Here is a 17,800-nt window from a genome sequence, read left to right as displayed (position 1 = left end):
GTTTTAGGTTTATTTCTAGCTTTTTGGTGGCTTTATTTGTGTACCATTAGAAAGCAAGTTTGTATTAGGTAGTTTCCAAAACAGTTTCAGCCTGGGAGAGCTTCTCCCAGGCAATTGTTAAAAATGTACATTATCTAGAAAAGAAACTTTATGACAGTTTTTGGAGTCTTTTGTTAATTAGTCCCAAGCTACAGTGATTGACAATACCAGATTTAACTAGTTTAATTTATATAGCTGGCACCTTTGAGAACATCATACATGTTAGGAAGATTGCTTCATCATTTTCATTGTGTGTGTGCTTGCGTGTAGGTGTGTGAGAAAGATAAGCAGAGAGATAGAGACAGAGAAAAAATTGTGTGTGTGTGTGAGACAGAGACAGAAACAGAGAAAGACTGCAGAGCATAAGGCGTGAAGTCTCGTTGCTGATGTTGAATAATAGAGAGATGGAACACTAAAGCCCTGCCCTTTGGAGTGCTGCCTGCCCCGTTACCTTGGACGGTTACAACAGCAAGTTACTCTGCAGTCTGAAGATTTTTCTGAGCTATTTTTCTTTATAATTACCTTATATGGTATAGAAAAGATCAAATGAAGAACGTAAGTGTTAACACTGTGAAAAACTATAAAAGGAATTATTGAGGTACAGTTCGAATCTGTTTTCAGTGTCCACGTTTGTGTTTAAAGCTTAAAATCACATTTGTACAAAAATTTCTGTTGTTCCTTCCCAGATCCCATAGAAAGTGTCATATATTTCAATTCTGTGCTACGTCAAACATTTTTGAAGAGATTTATTAACTCCTTCAAAATCATGAAATAAACAGATTTCTAGGCTCAGTCTTCTCTGCATGTCCTACTTCAACCTCTGCCCCTTCTGGCTCCTTTTTGTACCACTGGAAGTTTTTGGGGGTCAACATATTTATAATCTCGTATATGTGAAGTACCAATTTCCAGATAAGCCAAGTTACTTCCACAAGAAACAACCTTTGTTATAAATCGCTGCCATTAGGTTTTAAAGCATTTTATCATTTTATGGGACTAAGCTGAACAAACCAACTCTAAACCTCAGTTTAAAACCTCAAATGTAGTGTTATTGGAATGTTTCTGTTATCTTATTGTGATTGCAGAAATTACGAATCCCCTTAACAATGTAAAAATACACTGTTTTGCTGAACTATACAGAGAAATGGCTGTGGATGTTTTACTACTGTCAGCATAAAACATTTGAAGGTTGAGTGCCTAATTTAATCATAAAAATTAAGCATACAAGTGAAGAGGGACAACATTCTTGAAGACTCACCATTGGAAAGCTTGAGGGGAATGTGTGGGGAAGGATGGTTTGTTTTTGTTGGGGAAAGAGTTCGAGTTATTATAACTGGTGTTACATTGTAATTTCTTTTAAAAGTCAGTCAGTCCTTTCCCTTCATTCTGACTGTGTTGACTGTGTTCAAAGTGACACCTTTGGTCACATAATAATAAGCATTGCCTAAACTGTATTCTGTGTCGGTGAGTGCTGTGGCATACGTAACACTGCCTCATTCAGTCCTCAGGACAGTATGAGGGTCACTCAATATTTTCATTCCCATTTGCCAGCTGAAGTTCAGATGATAATTTTGGAAGGAAAAGTCATTTATAATTAGTGTGTTACAGCTAAAAATTTTTACTAACTTTATCTTAAAGTTACTGATTGCCAGAAATACTAGCAAGAGAATTTTTTTAATGTATATGTTAAACTTTCAAAAATAAGTATTAGTTTTTTATATAATCTCATGTCTGTATATTTTAGTATGTTTTAAAATATTCTTTATACTTCCAAGCAAATCTTTAAAACAGGATGGATTAGTGGTAGTAATCACTGAATCTTGATCTTTATATCAAACATTTTAGAACATAGTGCACATATTATAGAAACCAGTACCGTTTTAATAGTTACTCTCTGCTTAGTTTTTGTATTGTCTTATTTTGCTTATAGAAATTACATTGATGATGTCAAAATCTTATGTTAAGGTTTTAATTGTACTAATTAGAGCATTTTCAAATACTGTTTTTACTTATTGGTTATAATTAACATTAATACAAATAATTCAAAAGGGGTTGGTTTTGGTTGTTACAGCTTTTGGGTATCTTTGAATCAAAATAATTTAAATTAAAAATTTTCAGATATCTAGGTAGAATACTTTAAAACCAAAATGACTTTTGTGATATATCCATTCATTCAATAATATTTGTTGAATACCTGTTCTTAGGCAGTGTCCTAGATTTGAGGTACATGAAAGAGAATAAGGTAATATCTTTACCCTGACTGTTAATAGTCGCTGCTAATTAGGGTTTTGTTCAACTACATGAAACAGAAACTCAGCTAGAATCTTAAAACAAGTTTGGGTTTACTTTTTACATGTGAAAGACCAGAGGCAGGTAGTCCGGGTCTGGTACCGGGACTTCACAATGCTGTTAAGGACTCAGACTCCCCTTTTTTTTTCTCTTCTCCATCTCTTTCATCTTCCTGTCTGTGAGAAGGCTGCTAGTTCCTGAGGTATCCCATTTTTTTAGGCAGGGCAGAGGGCAGTGTGTGTGTGTGTGTGTGTGTTTTCGTAGAGTCTGGCTTTTTTATACAAAAAAAGAAAAACAAATTAAAAAAAATAGCTCTCCTGGAAGTTCCACCTAGGAGATTCCATTTTATTTTTCCTTCGGCCAGAACATGTTCATATGACCACCTGGAATAAGGAAAGCTGAAGAAATTGTTTTTAGCTGGACGCATACCACACTGAACAGGATTGAGATTTGTTAATAAAAGAGAAGGAGAAAGTGAATATTGAGAGGACAATGGACATTATCTGCCATGCAACCTTTTATAGAAAATTTTCTAAGTTTTGGGTGCAGCAAGCATCCTATTCTTATTGGGGTCCCTGGAAGGGTCACTGTCTATGTTGAAATGCTGATGGATAAAAAGATAAGGGAGAGGCATGTCAGGCAAAGGGAATGACATGCACAAGAATATAAAAATACCATTTTGCATTCAGGAGCCTGAAAAAGTTGAATATGGTGTAGAATGTGTGTATACATGAGAATGGTAGAAGAGACTGAAGAAATTAAAATTACGAATGCCCTTGAATGACATGCTGGGAATTTGGTCTTTTTCCCATGGTTGCTGTGGCATCATTAAAGAATTTAAAGCCTGACATAGACATGAATTTATTTGTATTTTAAGAGTAGTGGAAAGAAAGTGCTACGACCTGACTTTCAGCTCCAATTCTGACACTAAATAGGGAAACACTTCTAAATAATTTTTAAACTAAATTATGAAACATATGAAAGAATATATATAGCATTGTTACAGCACTTAATGATATAATGAACTATTAAGAACCCAAGCACCGGAATTACATCAGTAACTTCCATCTATCTGTGTTCTCCCCGTGCCATTCTTTTTATCCCCTCAACAGAGTTAACTTTTCTCCTGAATTGTGTGTTTGCCATTCTTCTGCTCTTTTAGATTAAAGTTTTAGGTTAAAGATTTGCTTTCTTAGATTAAATTATTTAGTTTTGCTTTTTTTTTTTGAGCTGTATGTTGTTTTCTCAGGACTAGTGTTCTAAACGCATCATTTTATTTCCAACATTTATCCATGTTATATGATTGTAGCTGTAATCTATTCATTTTCACTGTTGTGTAACATCTGTGAGTTTATTCAGTCTCCTATTGATGAAACAATTGAATTAGTTCTAGTTTTTGCTATTACACACAGTGCTACTATGAATGTTCTTGCACATGTGCAGTCTTCCTCTAGAAAACATATCTAGAAGTGAAATTGCTTGGTTGTTACAAAAGAGGATGTTCAGTTTTACGAGACAATGCCAATTGTTTTCCACAGTGTGAGTATACAGATTCATACTCCCATTGTTACTGTGTAAGAGGTCCCATTGATTCATAATCCCCTCTACCATTGTACTGCCAAATGTTTGATTTTTGCCAGTCTAGTGAGTATAAAGTGGTATCACTGTGGTCACAATTTGCCTGGATTGAGCATCATTGTGTTTGCTTATTTGGCCGTACACATGTCCTATTCTGTGAAATACTTATGCCCATTTTTCTAGTGTTTTATTTTTCTTTTCTTATTGACTTGTAGGAATCTTTATATATTCTAGAATACAGGTAATAATGTTTTGAAATCTTTTCTTGCAGTTTATGGCTCATCTTTTGTATTTCTTACTGGCAGTTTTTGAGGAACAGAAATTCTTAATGTAGAATTTATCATTCTTTCATGTTTACATTCTTGTGTCTTTACATTTCTCTCTACCCCAGAATATTTCTAATAATTTGTTCATATATTTAAAAAAAACATTTTCTGTTTATGTCAGCTGGTTTCTTCCTTTTCAGTTCTTGTGCATCTAATTAATTGTTTTTGTATGACTGTCTGTGTTAAGACCTCCAGTGCAGTGACCTGTGGAAGTCATCCCTGTTGTGTTTCTATCTGATAATCAGTGTCTTTTAAATGGAAGGTGTAGTCTCTTTACATTTGCTATAATATTGATTTATTTAGACCTTTTCCTACCATTTTAATTTTATTTCTATTTGTCTTACTTTTTACTATTTTTTTCTTTTCCTGGCTTTTCTTTGATGGATTAAGGGTTTTTTTAATTCCATTTTTCAATATGCCTATTTTGGTTCTTTTAGGGAATTGTACTATGCACATGTAACTTAAAAAAATTCAAAGTCAAACGATATTTTTACTTCCGCTTTTGAACACTGTAAGGACTTAATACACTTAAGCTTGATTCATTCGTCCTCCTGGTTCACTGTTGTTATTACTATTTTCTTCATTATTTTTTTGTTCTGTCCTTTATTTTCAGCGCACAAATTAGATAGTATTATTGTTTTTGTTTTATTCAGGCAGCACTTGTTGGATTTGCATAGATATTAACCATTTTCTTTGCTCAGCATTCCTTTAACTCAGACTGTCTTTGCTGAAATGTATTCTTGAGAAACTCCTGTCATTGGATCTCCAGTTGGCTTATGTTCGTTGGTATATTTTTGTTTGTCTATTAATGTTTTTCACTCTTGTTCCTCATGTATATTTCTGCTAGGTAGACAATTTTAGATTGCCAGTTATTTTCTCGTGGCACTTTTAAGATTTTATTCCAGAGTTTTCAATATTCTGTTTTTATTAATGAAAAGCCTCCTGTTATTTTGATTACCATCCTTTTGAATATGATCTGCCTATTCTCAATGACTTTAAAAAAAGTCTTCTCTTTTCCTTGCCCTTTTACAGTTAGACTGTGTGATGGATCCAGGCAGCAATTTCTTTGTGTTTATCCTGCTTAAGATACATTATTTCATGTATTTGTGGCTTTGCATTTTTAAAAACAGTTTCTGAAAAAGTCCTAGGCATTATCTTTTTAGATGCTATCTCTCTTCCATTCTCTTTGCTCTCTTATTAGATACATGTTTGATCCTCCGTATCTCTTAATGTATTTTTATATTATTTATTTCTTGTCATTCTCTGCTACATTTCTTAGGTAGCTTTTAGAGTAAAGTGAAGCGTGATAATAGGAAGTCTTTAATGACTCAGAAGTTCCTAATCTGGGTCAGTGGGCCAATTTTGATACTACCTTCTCCCTTTTATTTTTTACTTTAAAATAAAATACACTTTTAAAAAAGTATAGCAAATTAAATATATGAGTCTGAGTACTGGTCTAAGGTGCTCAAAGCATTCTGGATTTGTATGTTGACATCTGTGTTATAAGAGATGAGAGTACTACTAGGTGATTTCATGAGTTATTTCCTCTCTAAATATACAGGAACAAGGCGTTAGCTGATTGTGTCATTGAGGCTGCAAAACACAGATGTGACAGCTAATGAAACAGCTCTAGGTACCCAAAAAATGGTAATCTAGAAGTCAATTTTTAACAGTATTAAAGACCATTAACCTGCCTATCTGGTCTCAGTGAGTTTCAGAATGATGTTTTAAATGTCAGTTTATCAAGGAAATGAAACTCTCCTGAAAATTGGTGAATTTAATTCTGTCACAGGTTAAAATAAAAAAAGACACTTGTAGGTAGAAAACAGAAAGAGATGAACATCTTAAATGTTAACTACTTTTAACCCTTTGCTACAGGATCCAGGACTTATAGGTAACTGTCATGGGTAAGATGTCATTCTGTCTTTTTTTTTTTTTTAATTTTTTATTGAATGAAAGATTCTTCAAATTCTATAGTGCTTTACAATTTTCAAAAGTTTCACACACAATTTCATATTATCCTATAATAACCCTTTTTTCCCCTACAGTTTGTTCTCTGTATCTGTGAGTCTGCTTCTTTTTTGTTTTATTCACTAATTTGTTGCATATTTTTAGATTTTACATAATATATATCACATTTCCTTAATTCAGTCATCTATTGAACTAATTAAGAGAAATCTTCATGATTGTACCACACCCTGTGGTTAACAGGCAATATTTATACTTCTCTTGTTTTTGGCAGGGTTGCTGCAAGCTGCTTCCTCAGTTACCATTCATTCTGTCTTTTATATTGCTTCTGTATATACCTTAATGCATTTGAGGAAAAATATCCTATTTGGAATTGGGATTGAAGGAGTTTATCTGTACTCTGTTTTTAAAAAAAAATCTTTAAACTAATTAAGAGAAATCTTCATGATTGTACCACACCCTGTGGTTAACAGGCAATATTTATACTTCTCTTGTTTTTGGCAGGGTTGCTGCAAGTTGAATTGAAAACAAGAAAGACTTGCTTTTGGCGCCATCAAAAAGGAAAGCCAGATACCTTCCTTTCCACAATTGAAGCCATTTACTACTTTCTGGTAGACTATCATACTGATATATTAAAAGAAAAGTATAAAGGACAATATGATAATCTTTTATTTTTCTACTCTTTTATGCACCAGTTAATAAAGAATGCCAAATGCCCTGGAAACAAAGAAACAAGAAAACTTACCCGTTAGTTTTTAAGAAGTCACTTATGTCATTTTATTTTGCTAAAATCAATAAAATTATAATTGTGTTTTGTTTATTCCTAGGACATATTCATGTATAATGTCTGTAAGGTCACTTGGAAAAATAAGATTTCATTTATTTTACTTCATATTTTTTAAAAGGAGGTTGTTTCTAAGGGAGTTTTCAGAGATGGTGTTAACCAAAAAATTGATTTCAAGTTGCTCAAGTCTGACATATCTCAGTTTTATTACTGTATTTTAACATAGTAATGTTACATTTATATCTATATGACTAGATATAATTAGATATTTGTTTAGAGATCTTTATATCTTTCCACCTATACTCATAGAATCTCAGGTAATTTGCTTAAGCTTAATGGCAAACATAGGCGGAACTAGAATTGTAGCTCCAGTCCTTAGGGCTATTCCTTTAAGTCGGCACTGTCTGTGGTGGACATTTGTTGCTTTTTTCATGTGCCTGCCATCTTGTTGGGGGGGGGATTGCTAGCAATCATGTCCTACCATAGGGATGGACATGACCCAGTTTAGCAAGCAAAGTGCCTAGTGATGGATCCAAGGATGAGCATGTGTTCCAATATCCTGTTGATAAGTAATACGGATGCTGTAGGAGATAAGGTTTATTTTTCAATAAGCAGTGGTTAAAAGCATAGACTCTAGAGCGAGACTACCTGAATGTAAATCTCAGCTTTCCTTTTCCACTTACCAGTCATATGTCAGTTTCTTCATTTCTGAAGAGATAGTAATACAGTAGCCATCTTACGGGATTATGATGAAGATTAACTGAGTTAATGTGTCTAAGGGGCTTTCAGCAGCACCTGGCATATGGTAAGTGCTATGAATGTGTTTATTCTTTTTATTGTTTTATAAAATTGTAAACTAAGCATGATATAACCCTGGAGATGCTGGTGACATCTGTGCTGCAGGTAGCAAGAACTTGCCTTAGAATGAAGCCAGCAGAGGAAAGCAGAGTGGAGAGATAGACTGAGTCCTGAGGACATCATGTGATCATCTAATCTAGCTGCTCGTGAATGGAGTCCTACAGCGCTGACTAGCTTCTGTTTGCCTTCCGGATCCACCCTTCACTCTTTCCCATTCTGCTCTCTGTTCTGTGAGGTAGGTCCCCTTGCCCACTGACTTTTGGTTCGGTTCAGCAAATGGAAGCACCAGCAGGAGTTTAGAGGTTGAAAAAAAATGAAATTGTATTATTTATTTCCCTGGCTCCTTTCCTGCCAGGTCACCATGGATAGGCTTTGTCCCTCTACTGAAGGCCGTCCTATCAGGCATCCCTTTCCAGGCAGTTATTCCAGTTAATGTCAGGCCCCCTTTTCACTTATGGGTAGTAATGACTCCTAGGTGTTACTAGCTCCAGGGCAGGTCATTACACTTTGCTGGTTTCCCTAAACTTTGCCTATACCTTTGTAAATAGTCAGTTATATTCTTCTCAAATGTCCCCATTTGAAGTTGCTCTTTTTATGGGACCATGACTGATAAATTCACCCAAGTGGTTGCTGGAAATAGCAATACATTTTCCAAAGTGTATTCAGTGGGACACGTTTTTATAAGAAAATAAGTTACTGGTAAACTTTATTTATTGCACATTATATTTCCCTCTTAGAGATTCAAAAGGTACAGCATAAAAGTGCTGGAAAGTTCTGAAATAAACATTTTAAACTTTATTTAAGTTAGTATTTCTTAAACATATTTGAATAAGTAATGCCTACTAACGTACTGTGGACATTTGAAACATTGTGATTTAGAACAGTCCCTGATTAACATATATGTGGCAGTTGAGGCCTGAAGAGATTAAGCAGCTTGCCCATAGGGTCACATAACTATTTAGTGGTAGAACTTTATCTAGCATCTGGGACTTCTGATTTGGTTCAGTGAGGTCCCCATTGTGTTATTCTCTTCATTAAAAAAAGAACGTGGATTATGTAATGTCTGAACATTGTTGGTCCCATAGTCTTAGCAACATTAACTAGCCAATTTGCCTATGAGTTAATAGGTGGTAACTGGCTATCAGTTATTTTATAAGAATGAAGTTAGAATGGATTTCTTCATTTTTAAAACGTGGCCTTGGGAACAGAGGAAGGCCTGAATTGATTTAAACAGGGCCAAAGTTGAATTTCTCTGGGCTAAATTTGAACTTGCCTGAGCCAGAATCTACTGCCATTTAACTGGCTCTACAAATCAACTAAATATAATTAAAAGGGAGAAGGGGGAAGAAAAGGAACTAATTTGCCCCTACCTTACAGCTGTTGTAGGAAAGATGACCCACATACTTCATAAGAGCCTAATTTACAGACAAATCTCAAGTTCTTCCCCCCAAACAATATACCTGTTTGAACAAAATCCTAATTCTTTACTCCTCCCTGTATTCGTCATATTCACAGTCTTTTTTCATGCTCCTTTGGAGTACCTTCTCACTGATTCTGGAGAATGATACGTATTTCCAAACATCTAGTGTATTTCCACTTACCCTTGTGCTACTGCTGTTGCCATAAGCACGAACATGCCTGGGTTAGCCTGCTGGAGGGTGAGATATGCATGGAGCCAAGCCAAGTTGCCCTGGTTGCCCCAGCTGTATTCTGTCTAGATTGACTGATAGCCAGTCAACCCTCAGATATATGAGCCATCCCAGCCAAGATCAGCAGGACCACCTAACTGACACCTATCTGATTCCAGATGTGTGAGCAAGGGATGTCCATTGTTCCCTGCCATTGAGGCTTTATAGCTGTTATAATACAGCATTGTTGTGCCAATAGATATCTCATATTTGGACACAGTATCAAACAGATGTTTCTCAAGTGCCTTCTCAGATTCTTGGCCCCACTGTTTCCTAGGCCATCAACCACTTTCTTTGTCATAGCTACCACCCTACATAGTGACACACTACCAGAGGATTTGAGTGATTCTTCTGCCTGAGGTCAACTAGCCACATGCTCAGAATCCAGGACCGATCCCAACACTTCTGGACTCAAGGAAGCACCATGCCACAGGGTTTCCCCAGTGACTGTCAAAAGAGCTAGATGATGCCATAAGGAGCAGTGAAGTTAACTGGAAAACTTGGATCAATGGGCTAGAAGAAGCTGTCAGACAAATTTCTCTCCCTTCTTCTGATGAACTATTTTGAGGTTCAATTTTTCATTCTTCTGTCCAGAGATGTACCATGTAGCTAAGCAAGTGTACTTGCCAAATTATCAGCAATGTCTTTTCATGAAGCAGAAACCAAATGCAATACAGTAATTTGTCAATTTGCATTTGCTTCCAATCCTTGCTAGCCTTACTTTCTTTTTTACTGTCATCAGCCTGGATTGCCCCCTCTAATAAATTAGCAGATTTAATTTTTTGCCTCAGGCTCTTTTTTCTAGAGAAGCCAGATAGTTTAGTCTGTATTTGGTAAGGAAAGCAGATTTGTTATAAATATTACATTAATAGAAGTTTAATAAAGGAGTTGAAGCTCACCCAAATATGGAAGTTGCTGGGGGAGTAAAGGTCAGGAAGACTGCAGTGGAAGAGGATTAGAGAAAGTAGTTCAGCCTGAGATGTTCAAAGTACTCATGACTTAGTTTGTAGAGATGTGTATGTATTGAGCTTATCAATCTTTTAATTTCCTTGATCTTCCTAGTAGTTCTTTGATTCAGCTGAAAGGCATCCCCTTAATCCCTTCAGAGGTTGTACAAGACGAGTGTGTAGTTACACCCTTTATTTGGTCTTTTCTTGAGGCCATGGTAATGCAATACCCTGGATTTGGTCTTTGTCCTAAAGCAATATTTAACAATCACACATTTGATTTGGTGAAAAACAATTTCATTTTCCAGCATAGGCTCTATATTCCCTTTCAATAATATTTGTATACGCGCTTCCTTATTTTTGAGCTTGCCCTTCTCTTAGAGTACCTTAAAACTTGCAGTAATAGCTCTCAGCTTATTCTTTCAAAATTCTACCGCAAAATCTCACCCAGTGCCATGAGTGCGTTAGGTACATTTTCTGCCTTCCATGTTACTGCAGGTGATAATTTTACCAAAGGTTTGCCTCCAAATACTGACAATCAAGAGACCCTAGTGAAAAGTTTGGCAAAGCAAACTTAATTGAGCCTACAATGAAGACCACTAGACAAAACTCAGCACCCATCAATAACACTTGGTGAAAGCCTCCAAATTAAAAAGAGGGGCCCAATTAACAAGGAGGGGGGAGAAATCCAAAGGGAACAGACAAGCAGAGAACAAAAGAGAAAAATAAGACTAAATGTCTTCAAAGAAAAAGTATATTGTATTCACAAAATAAGAATGGGATAGTATGAAGAACAAGCAATAGACAAAAAAGAGATCTTGTAAATTAAGAATGTGATTACTGAAACAAAAAATTAATACAAGAGTTGAAAGACAAAATATAGCATACAAATAGAAAATTGTAAGTTCCAAATAAAGTCCAACCTTCAAGTTGTAGTTGAAACTATAACTACATGTTTTATTGTATTTAATAAGAACCTTGAGGGGAAAGACATTTACTGACAATAGTGCTTATACTAGCCATTGCCCTTTGTTGTTAAGGAGAAAGTTGGAGATTATCTGTATACCAGTTTCTATAAATTCACACACAGAAAAAGAGTATTAGCTAGGTGGAATGAAAGTCTCTCATACACTTAATCTATTAATCTGCACATACGTTGCACATTGTAATGAAATTGAGTTTCTAGCTGGATTACTGAGAAGTAATCACTACTCTCAAAATTATCTTTAACCGTGATGTTTACATATTACCTCCTTGAGACTGACAACTGCAGTCTTATTTTATATGTAGTTACAGTAAATCGTATTTATCCTGTTACATATTTATTATAGAGTATTGTGTTTGAGGGAGAAGATTTACTCACCTGTGCTGTAATGTTCACACCAACAGTTGGCTGATTAACTTACTATGACCTCAATATCTTTATTTAATAATTCTGCCACTATAATGTCTATAATGAGTGAATAGTGAGTCAAAAAACAAGACTTTATTTTGGCTTCCTTTCTGAAGGTCATTTCTAAACTCAGAATGAATGTTTATTTTTTTCAACTTCCCAGAAAGTCAAAGAAATGGGAAGTTGAAGGAAAAAATTTAAGGACTACTCCATAAGGTGCTTTATCTAGATAATAGAAGTTGCAGACAGAATGAGAATCGTAGGGGGAAATTCTATTTTAATTCCTAAAACTGAAGGAAACAGGTCTTTAGAATTAAAAAAAAGGCATAAATTAAGGCTTATTATCAAGGAATTGCAGAGCACCACAGATACAGAGAAAATAACCGAAGTGTTCAAAGAGAAGAAACAGGTCATACAAAGATCAAGAATCGGGTTGTCATAGGACTTCTCAAAAGCTTTGGTAAGTAGATGACAATGGGGTGATGACTTCAGGACTCTTAAGTGAAAATGATTTTCTGCTTGTATTCTGTTTCCTAGCAAACAATCCATTAATTGTGTGTGAGTATAGAAATAAAGACATAAAAGTTCTCAAAAAAAAAAAAACAAAACAGCCTTCCCATAAATCCTTCTTGAGATAAAGATACTTAAGAAGATACTGGAGGGTGTTTGCCGGCAAAATGCAGGAAGAAACTGGAAGAGAGGAAGAGAGCATCAAGAAAGCGGCAAAGGGAAGTCCCAGGATTCATCCGTCCATCCGTTCAACAATTTTTGGTTGCTTACGATATGCCAGATTCTTGTCTAGGTGGTGGATATAGCATGTCAGATAATAACTGCTAAGAAGGGAGGCAAAGCAGAGTAAGAGACAGTAACTAGTGCAGGAAAGGGATGCTATTTTATTTCATTTCATTTTTTTTAACATTTTTTATTGAGTTATAGTCATTTCACAATGTTGTGTCAAATTCCAAGGGATGCTGTTTTAAGTACAGTTGTCTAGGAAAGCCTCTGTGATAAAATTGAGCAGAGACCTGAATGAAGAGAAAGTGAGTTGTAGAGACAGCTAAAAGAATAGCATTCTGAGGAGAGGGGAAAATATGTGCAGAGGTCCTAAGCCAGCAACATACTGGGCGTGTTTGAGAAATAGCAAGGAGGCCAGTTCAGCTGCACCGTGTGGAAAGGAAAAGGTCGTAAAAGGTAGGATCATAGTGGAGTAGGAATACAGGCGCACATCTTAGTGCTTTGAAGACCATGGTGAGACGTTTGGATTTTACTCTGAGTGCAGTGCAAAGCCATTGGGGAATTTAAGCAAGATTTGACTTACATATTAAAAGGATTATTCTGACTCCTTTATGAAAAATAGACTGTAAGAGAGTAAGGAGTTAAGTAGGAAGATCAATTAGAATACTATTTCAGTAGTCCGTATGAAAGATGATGTTTGCCTGAACAAGAGCAATCATGATAATGGGAGAGTGGTAAGGAATGATCAGATCCTGGATATATTTTGAAGGTAGAGTGAAATATGATTAGCAAATGGGTTAGACGCTGTGGTAAACATGAAGATGTGCTGTCTCGATCCCTCTTCTAGGAAAGACTTGCTGATGAGCTGCAGGGAGTATGGAGAAAAGAAATTCTCTAGCTGTTGACAGTTCATCTGCAGCAGCTATAGAAAACACTTCACCTGAAGTCGCATCCTCCCTACGTCAAGAACTGAGCACAGTGAGGGTATAAAAACCTTGCCATTTCAGCCTAATGTATCATATTATGTCAGGCAAAACTCACTCCAGAGCTTCCTCCATTGCAGCTCGACTTCTTCCTCTGCCCAGTTCTCCTTCCCTTAACAAATGTTCTCTGATAAACATCTTGCAGCCCAAATTGCATCTCAGGATCTTACTGAGAACCCAGCTGTGACAGTCGGTCCCAGGAGTGGTCTGAGCTGCCAATGAGGACTCCATTTCATGTGGCACATGGGCCATAAGGAATGCCTGGCTCAAAGTGGCAACTCTCACTAGTGGTAAAACGAGAGGGTTTACCTGTGGAAGAGAATGAACTGGTGGGTGCAGTGTAACAGGTATTTGAGACTGATGAAGGAACTTGTCGATTTAAGAATAACAGAAGTGGATGGCTAAGTACCACTGATGCTCTACAGAAAGTGGGCCTCTTTGATTACATGCAAAGCTCATCCAGAACGGAATAGTCTGGGTGGCTGAACTGGTAATTATGCTAGGAGGAGAAATATTGGAAGATCAACCAGAGGAAGTCTGGGATAGGAGCCTGTGGATGGACATATTGGCATTGAATGTGAGTATGAACAGTGAGGGTCTTTGTATCACACGTAACACCCACCAGAGAGCACCCACTGCTGAAGAGGCACTAAACAATAAAAAAGACTGAATAAATTGTCCTGTTGACATCATCCATCCTGCCTCAGTCATTGGCCAACTGGTGTTGGCACTTGAGCACGTGAATGGAGTGTCCATTGTGGAAGGGGTGAAGACTGAGTATGGATTCAGCTGATCAAGGCTGATTTAGTTCCTGTTGCTGCTGAACGCCCAACCTACTAGCAATAGAGTGCAATACTTAGCCCCCGATATGACACCATTCCTCGAGACCAAGTGTCAGGTTGGCTACATCAAGCCCCTTCCATCCTGGAGGGACCAGCAGTTCCGCATCACAGTAATAGATCCATATTCCAGATATGGGATTCCTTTTCCTGCTCTAAGAGCTTCAGTCAGTACCGCCATCTGAGTGCTTATGTAATATTAGATTCACTAACAGGAGATCTCACATAATGTCACATCAAACCAGGGAACCTGTTTTGCAGAAAAGGAGGTGCAGGAGTGGACCCTTATTCACAGAGTCCACTGATAGTGTCACATATCTCACCAACCAGAAACTGCCAGCCTGATGGAGTCTCGGAGCAACCTGCTGAAAGTATAGCTGGACACCTGTTCAGAGGCAATACTCTGAAAGGATGAGGTTCCATACTCCAAGATGTATTATATGCACTGGTTCAAAGACCTTTATATGGCACTGTGCCCCAGTATTTTAAAATATGAGTCGAGAAACAAGAAGTGGAAGAGGTGTCCCCCACCACTTACAGTCACTTCTAATGACCCTTAGGGAACTACTTGTGCTTCCTATCTTCACAACTCTGAACTCTGCATGTTGAGTGGTCTTGGTCCCTCAAGGGGACACTTGCTAAGATATATAGCAAAACCAGCATTGAAATATAAGCTGCAGCTGCTGCCTGGGTACTTTGGTCTCCTTATACACAGAGACCTGCAGGCAAGAAAAGGAGTCATCTTGCCAGGAATAATTGACTCTGATCATCAGAAGGAGGTAGGGATCCTGTTACATTGTAAAGGTGGGAAGGAGTAAGTTTGGAGCCCACGTGATATTTACCAAATTGTGACTGTAATGAGTAGGTATAGCAACCTCACTCTGAAAAATGCGTGATGGTAGGGACTCAGGCCTCTCAGGGAATGAGGGTCTGAGTCGCAGCACCACCTAAGCCAACAGCAGCAGCAGAGGTGGTACTGCAGGGTGAGGGGAATCTAGAATTGATAGTGGAGGGGGAGATGGCAAATGCTGATTGTACTGCCAAGCCTGCCTGCAGCAGTTGGGGCTGTAGTTTGTCCTGCTAACCTCTGTCTTCTAAGTTGCTCCAGAAAAAGATCCTGTAGTACCTGCTCTCTGAACATATGTAGAGAACTAGACCTATGTAGAGCAAGGGGTGGATTGTGGTAAGCAAGGAGATATGCTGCCCAGATTCACCTTCAAGAAAGGATTGCTGCCCATCTGCAAGCAATGAGGTCAGCAGCCTCCAGCTGTCAACTTTTTTAGAGTCTAGCTCAACAGCAGAGAGCCATTTTGCTTCGCATCATGCCCTCCCCGCATGTGCTGACTGAGTGAGATCAGCTGAATGCAGCTGCCTAAGAGACGCTAGCACACATGGGGAGCAAAAGCAACCAAGTAATCGGAGAATTGTTTGCCGTAGTAAATGATTACTATTTTAAAACACTACATTTTGGGGGTGGTTTGTATGCAACAGTAGACACAGAAATTGGTATCTGGAGTGGTATGTTAGCATAACAGAATGCCAAAACATGTGACACTGGCTTGAAGACTAGGTAGCAGGTGGAGACTGGAAGAGTGGCAAGAAGACTATTAGTGGAGGCTGAAAGGACAGTGTGGTGAACAGAATGATGCTCCCGCACCATGAGATACCCACATCCTAATCCCCAGAACCTATGAATATGTTATTCTTCATGGTAAGAGAGGCTTTGCAGATTTGATTAACGATCTTGATATGTGGAGATGATCTTGGATTATCCAGGTGGGCCCGATATAAACACAAGGGTCCTTAAAGTGGAAGAGGGATACATAAGATGTCAGAGTGATGCAAAATGAGGACTCAGCCCACTGTTGCTGGCTTTGCAGATGGATGAGAGGAACCACAAGCCAAGGAATGTGGGTGGTCTCTAGAAACTGAAAGAGGCAAGGAAACAGATTCCCCCCAGAGCCTCCAGAAAGGAGTACATTTCAGCCAACATCTTGACTTTATTCCTGTGAGCTCAGTGTTGCACTTCTAACCTACAGAACTATCTAATAATAATAAATTTGTGTTGGTTAAGCCTACTAAGTTTGGCAACATGCTACACATGCAGGAGAAAAATAATGCAGGTGATTAAGAGGCTACTAGCCAGGATTTGAAGAATAGTGAACAAAGTCTTACTAGAGGGTAGGAAGGCAGTAAGGACAATATTAAGTGCTGGAAAATGTAGGACCTGAGTTATATGGTAACAGAATACTTGGCAATACTTTTGTCAGCCATAATATAGAAGACAGAAGATGAGCCTTATGAGTTTATAGATGTCTTAAGGAAGTTTCCAGGCAGAGTGATGAAAGTACCAATTAAATTTTTATAGCTACTGATGATAATGTATAAGAAAAGAGAAATGAGCTAAAGAAGGAACTGATCAATATAAAAGAAGAAATGAGAGGAAATATTTCCAACCCAGTGCATGTCATTTCTTAGGGAAAAGAAAGAATGACTAGCAGGCAAAGCCAGAATTCCAGAGAGAGAAGCCAAGAAGCCAGGTGAGGGATGGATTAAGAAATCACCACCAGAGGGATGAACTGAACCGCAGTCAAGGACTGCCCCTTGTCTTTAGTGTGGGGGCCCACACAACAATTTTAGCACTGTGTCTCCTGTTTCCCTGACCCCTTTTTTGACTCAGAGTGTCTGTGTGGTTTTTCTATCCTAGACAACCTAGGCTGGGAGAAGCCACTCCCAAGTAGCTGCACCTGAGGAACAATACCCGAGGCATTTTCTCCACATCTGAATCTGATTTTGATGGGAAGATTCTGAACTTAAACTAGTGTCATCAAGCAATGAGACTTTTAGGGTACAAGGTGAGTATACTTTTGCATGTGAGTAGGACAAGAATTGTGGCTAGAGGGTGGACTGTGATGGTCGTCAAAGGTGATCCCCAGATAATTCTTCCCCTCCTGTGCAAGTATACCACTCTTCCTTTCAAGGAGTGGAGTCTGTTTTCCTTCCCCTTCAATCCAGGTCTTATTAGAATTCCAGGCTATTCTGAAGAGAAGGATAGACTATGTGGAGAAGCCCTAAAGACACCACATGGAGAGAAAAGCCACATAGGGAAGGAAGAAAATGTCCCAATCAGTTGCATTTTCAAGACCCTACACGAGTGAGAAAGGTCTTTTTTTTTTTTCCAGTGGGGTAGCTGATTAGGTTTATTTTTTTTTTTAATGGAGGTGATGGGGATTGAACCTAGGACCTCATGCATGCTAAGCACACTATCACTGAGCCAAACCTCCCCCCAAGAGAGGTCTTCTTGAACCTCCCAGCTCAGCTTAGCCACCATCTGAATGCAGCTGTATGAGTGATTCTAGCTGACACCATCTGGAGC

The 17,800-nt window shown here is 37.8% G+C and overlaps 1 protein-coding gene across 9 annotated transcripts in view; it reads left to right on the top strand.

The window, feature by feature from the left end:
• The window catches only part of DTWD1 (DTW domain containing 1), a 28,938-nt gene extending 11,749 nt beyond the window's left edge, over positions 1-17,189 (top strand). For 4 of the 9 annotated variants that reach the window (XM_006208385.4, XM_031672793.2, XM_072962479.1 and 1 more), the window contains exon 5: positions 6,702-7,016. In XM_006208385.4, coding sequence (XP_006208447.2) covers positions 6,702-6,949 — 248 coding nt within the window. In that variant the 3' untranslated portion in view covers positions 6,950-7,016. Of the gene's footprint in view, positions 1-6,701; positions 7,017-7,667; positions 10,277-17,131 lie in introns of those variants that run through there. The other 5 variants (XR_012073324.1, XR_012073326.1, XR_012073325.1 and 2 more) reach the window with 5 other exon arrangements.
• Positions 17,190-17,800: the final 611 nt, after the last annotated feature.

The sequence above is a fragment of the Vicugna pacos genome, chromosome 6 (assembly GCF_048564905.1).
Source record: "Vicugna pacos chromosome 6, VicPac4, whole genome shotgun sequence".
In the NCBI taxonomy this organism is placed as follows: Eukaryota; Metazoa; Chordata; class Mammalia; order Artiodactyla; family Camelidae; genus Vicugna; species Vicugna pacos.
This window is presented reverse-complemented; position numbering and strand designations above follow the sequence as displayed.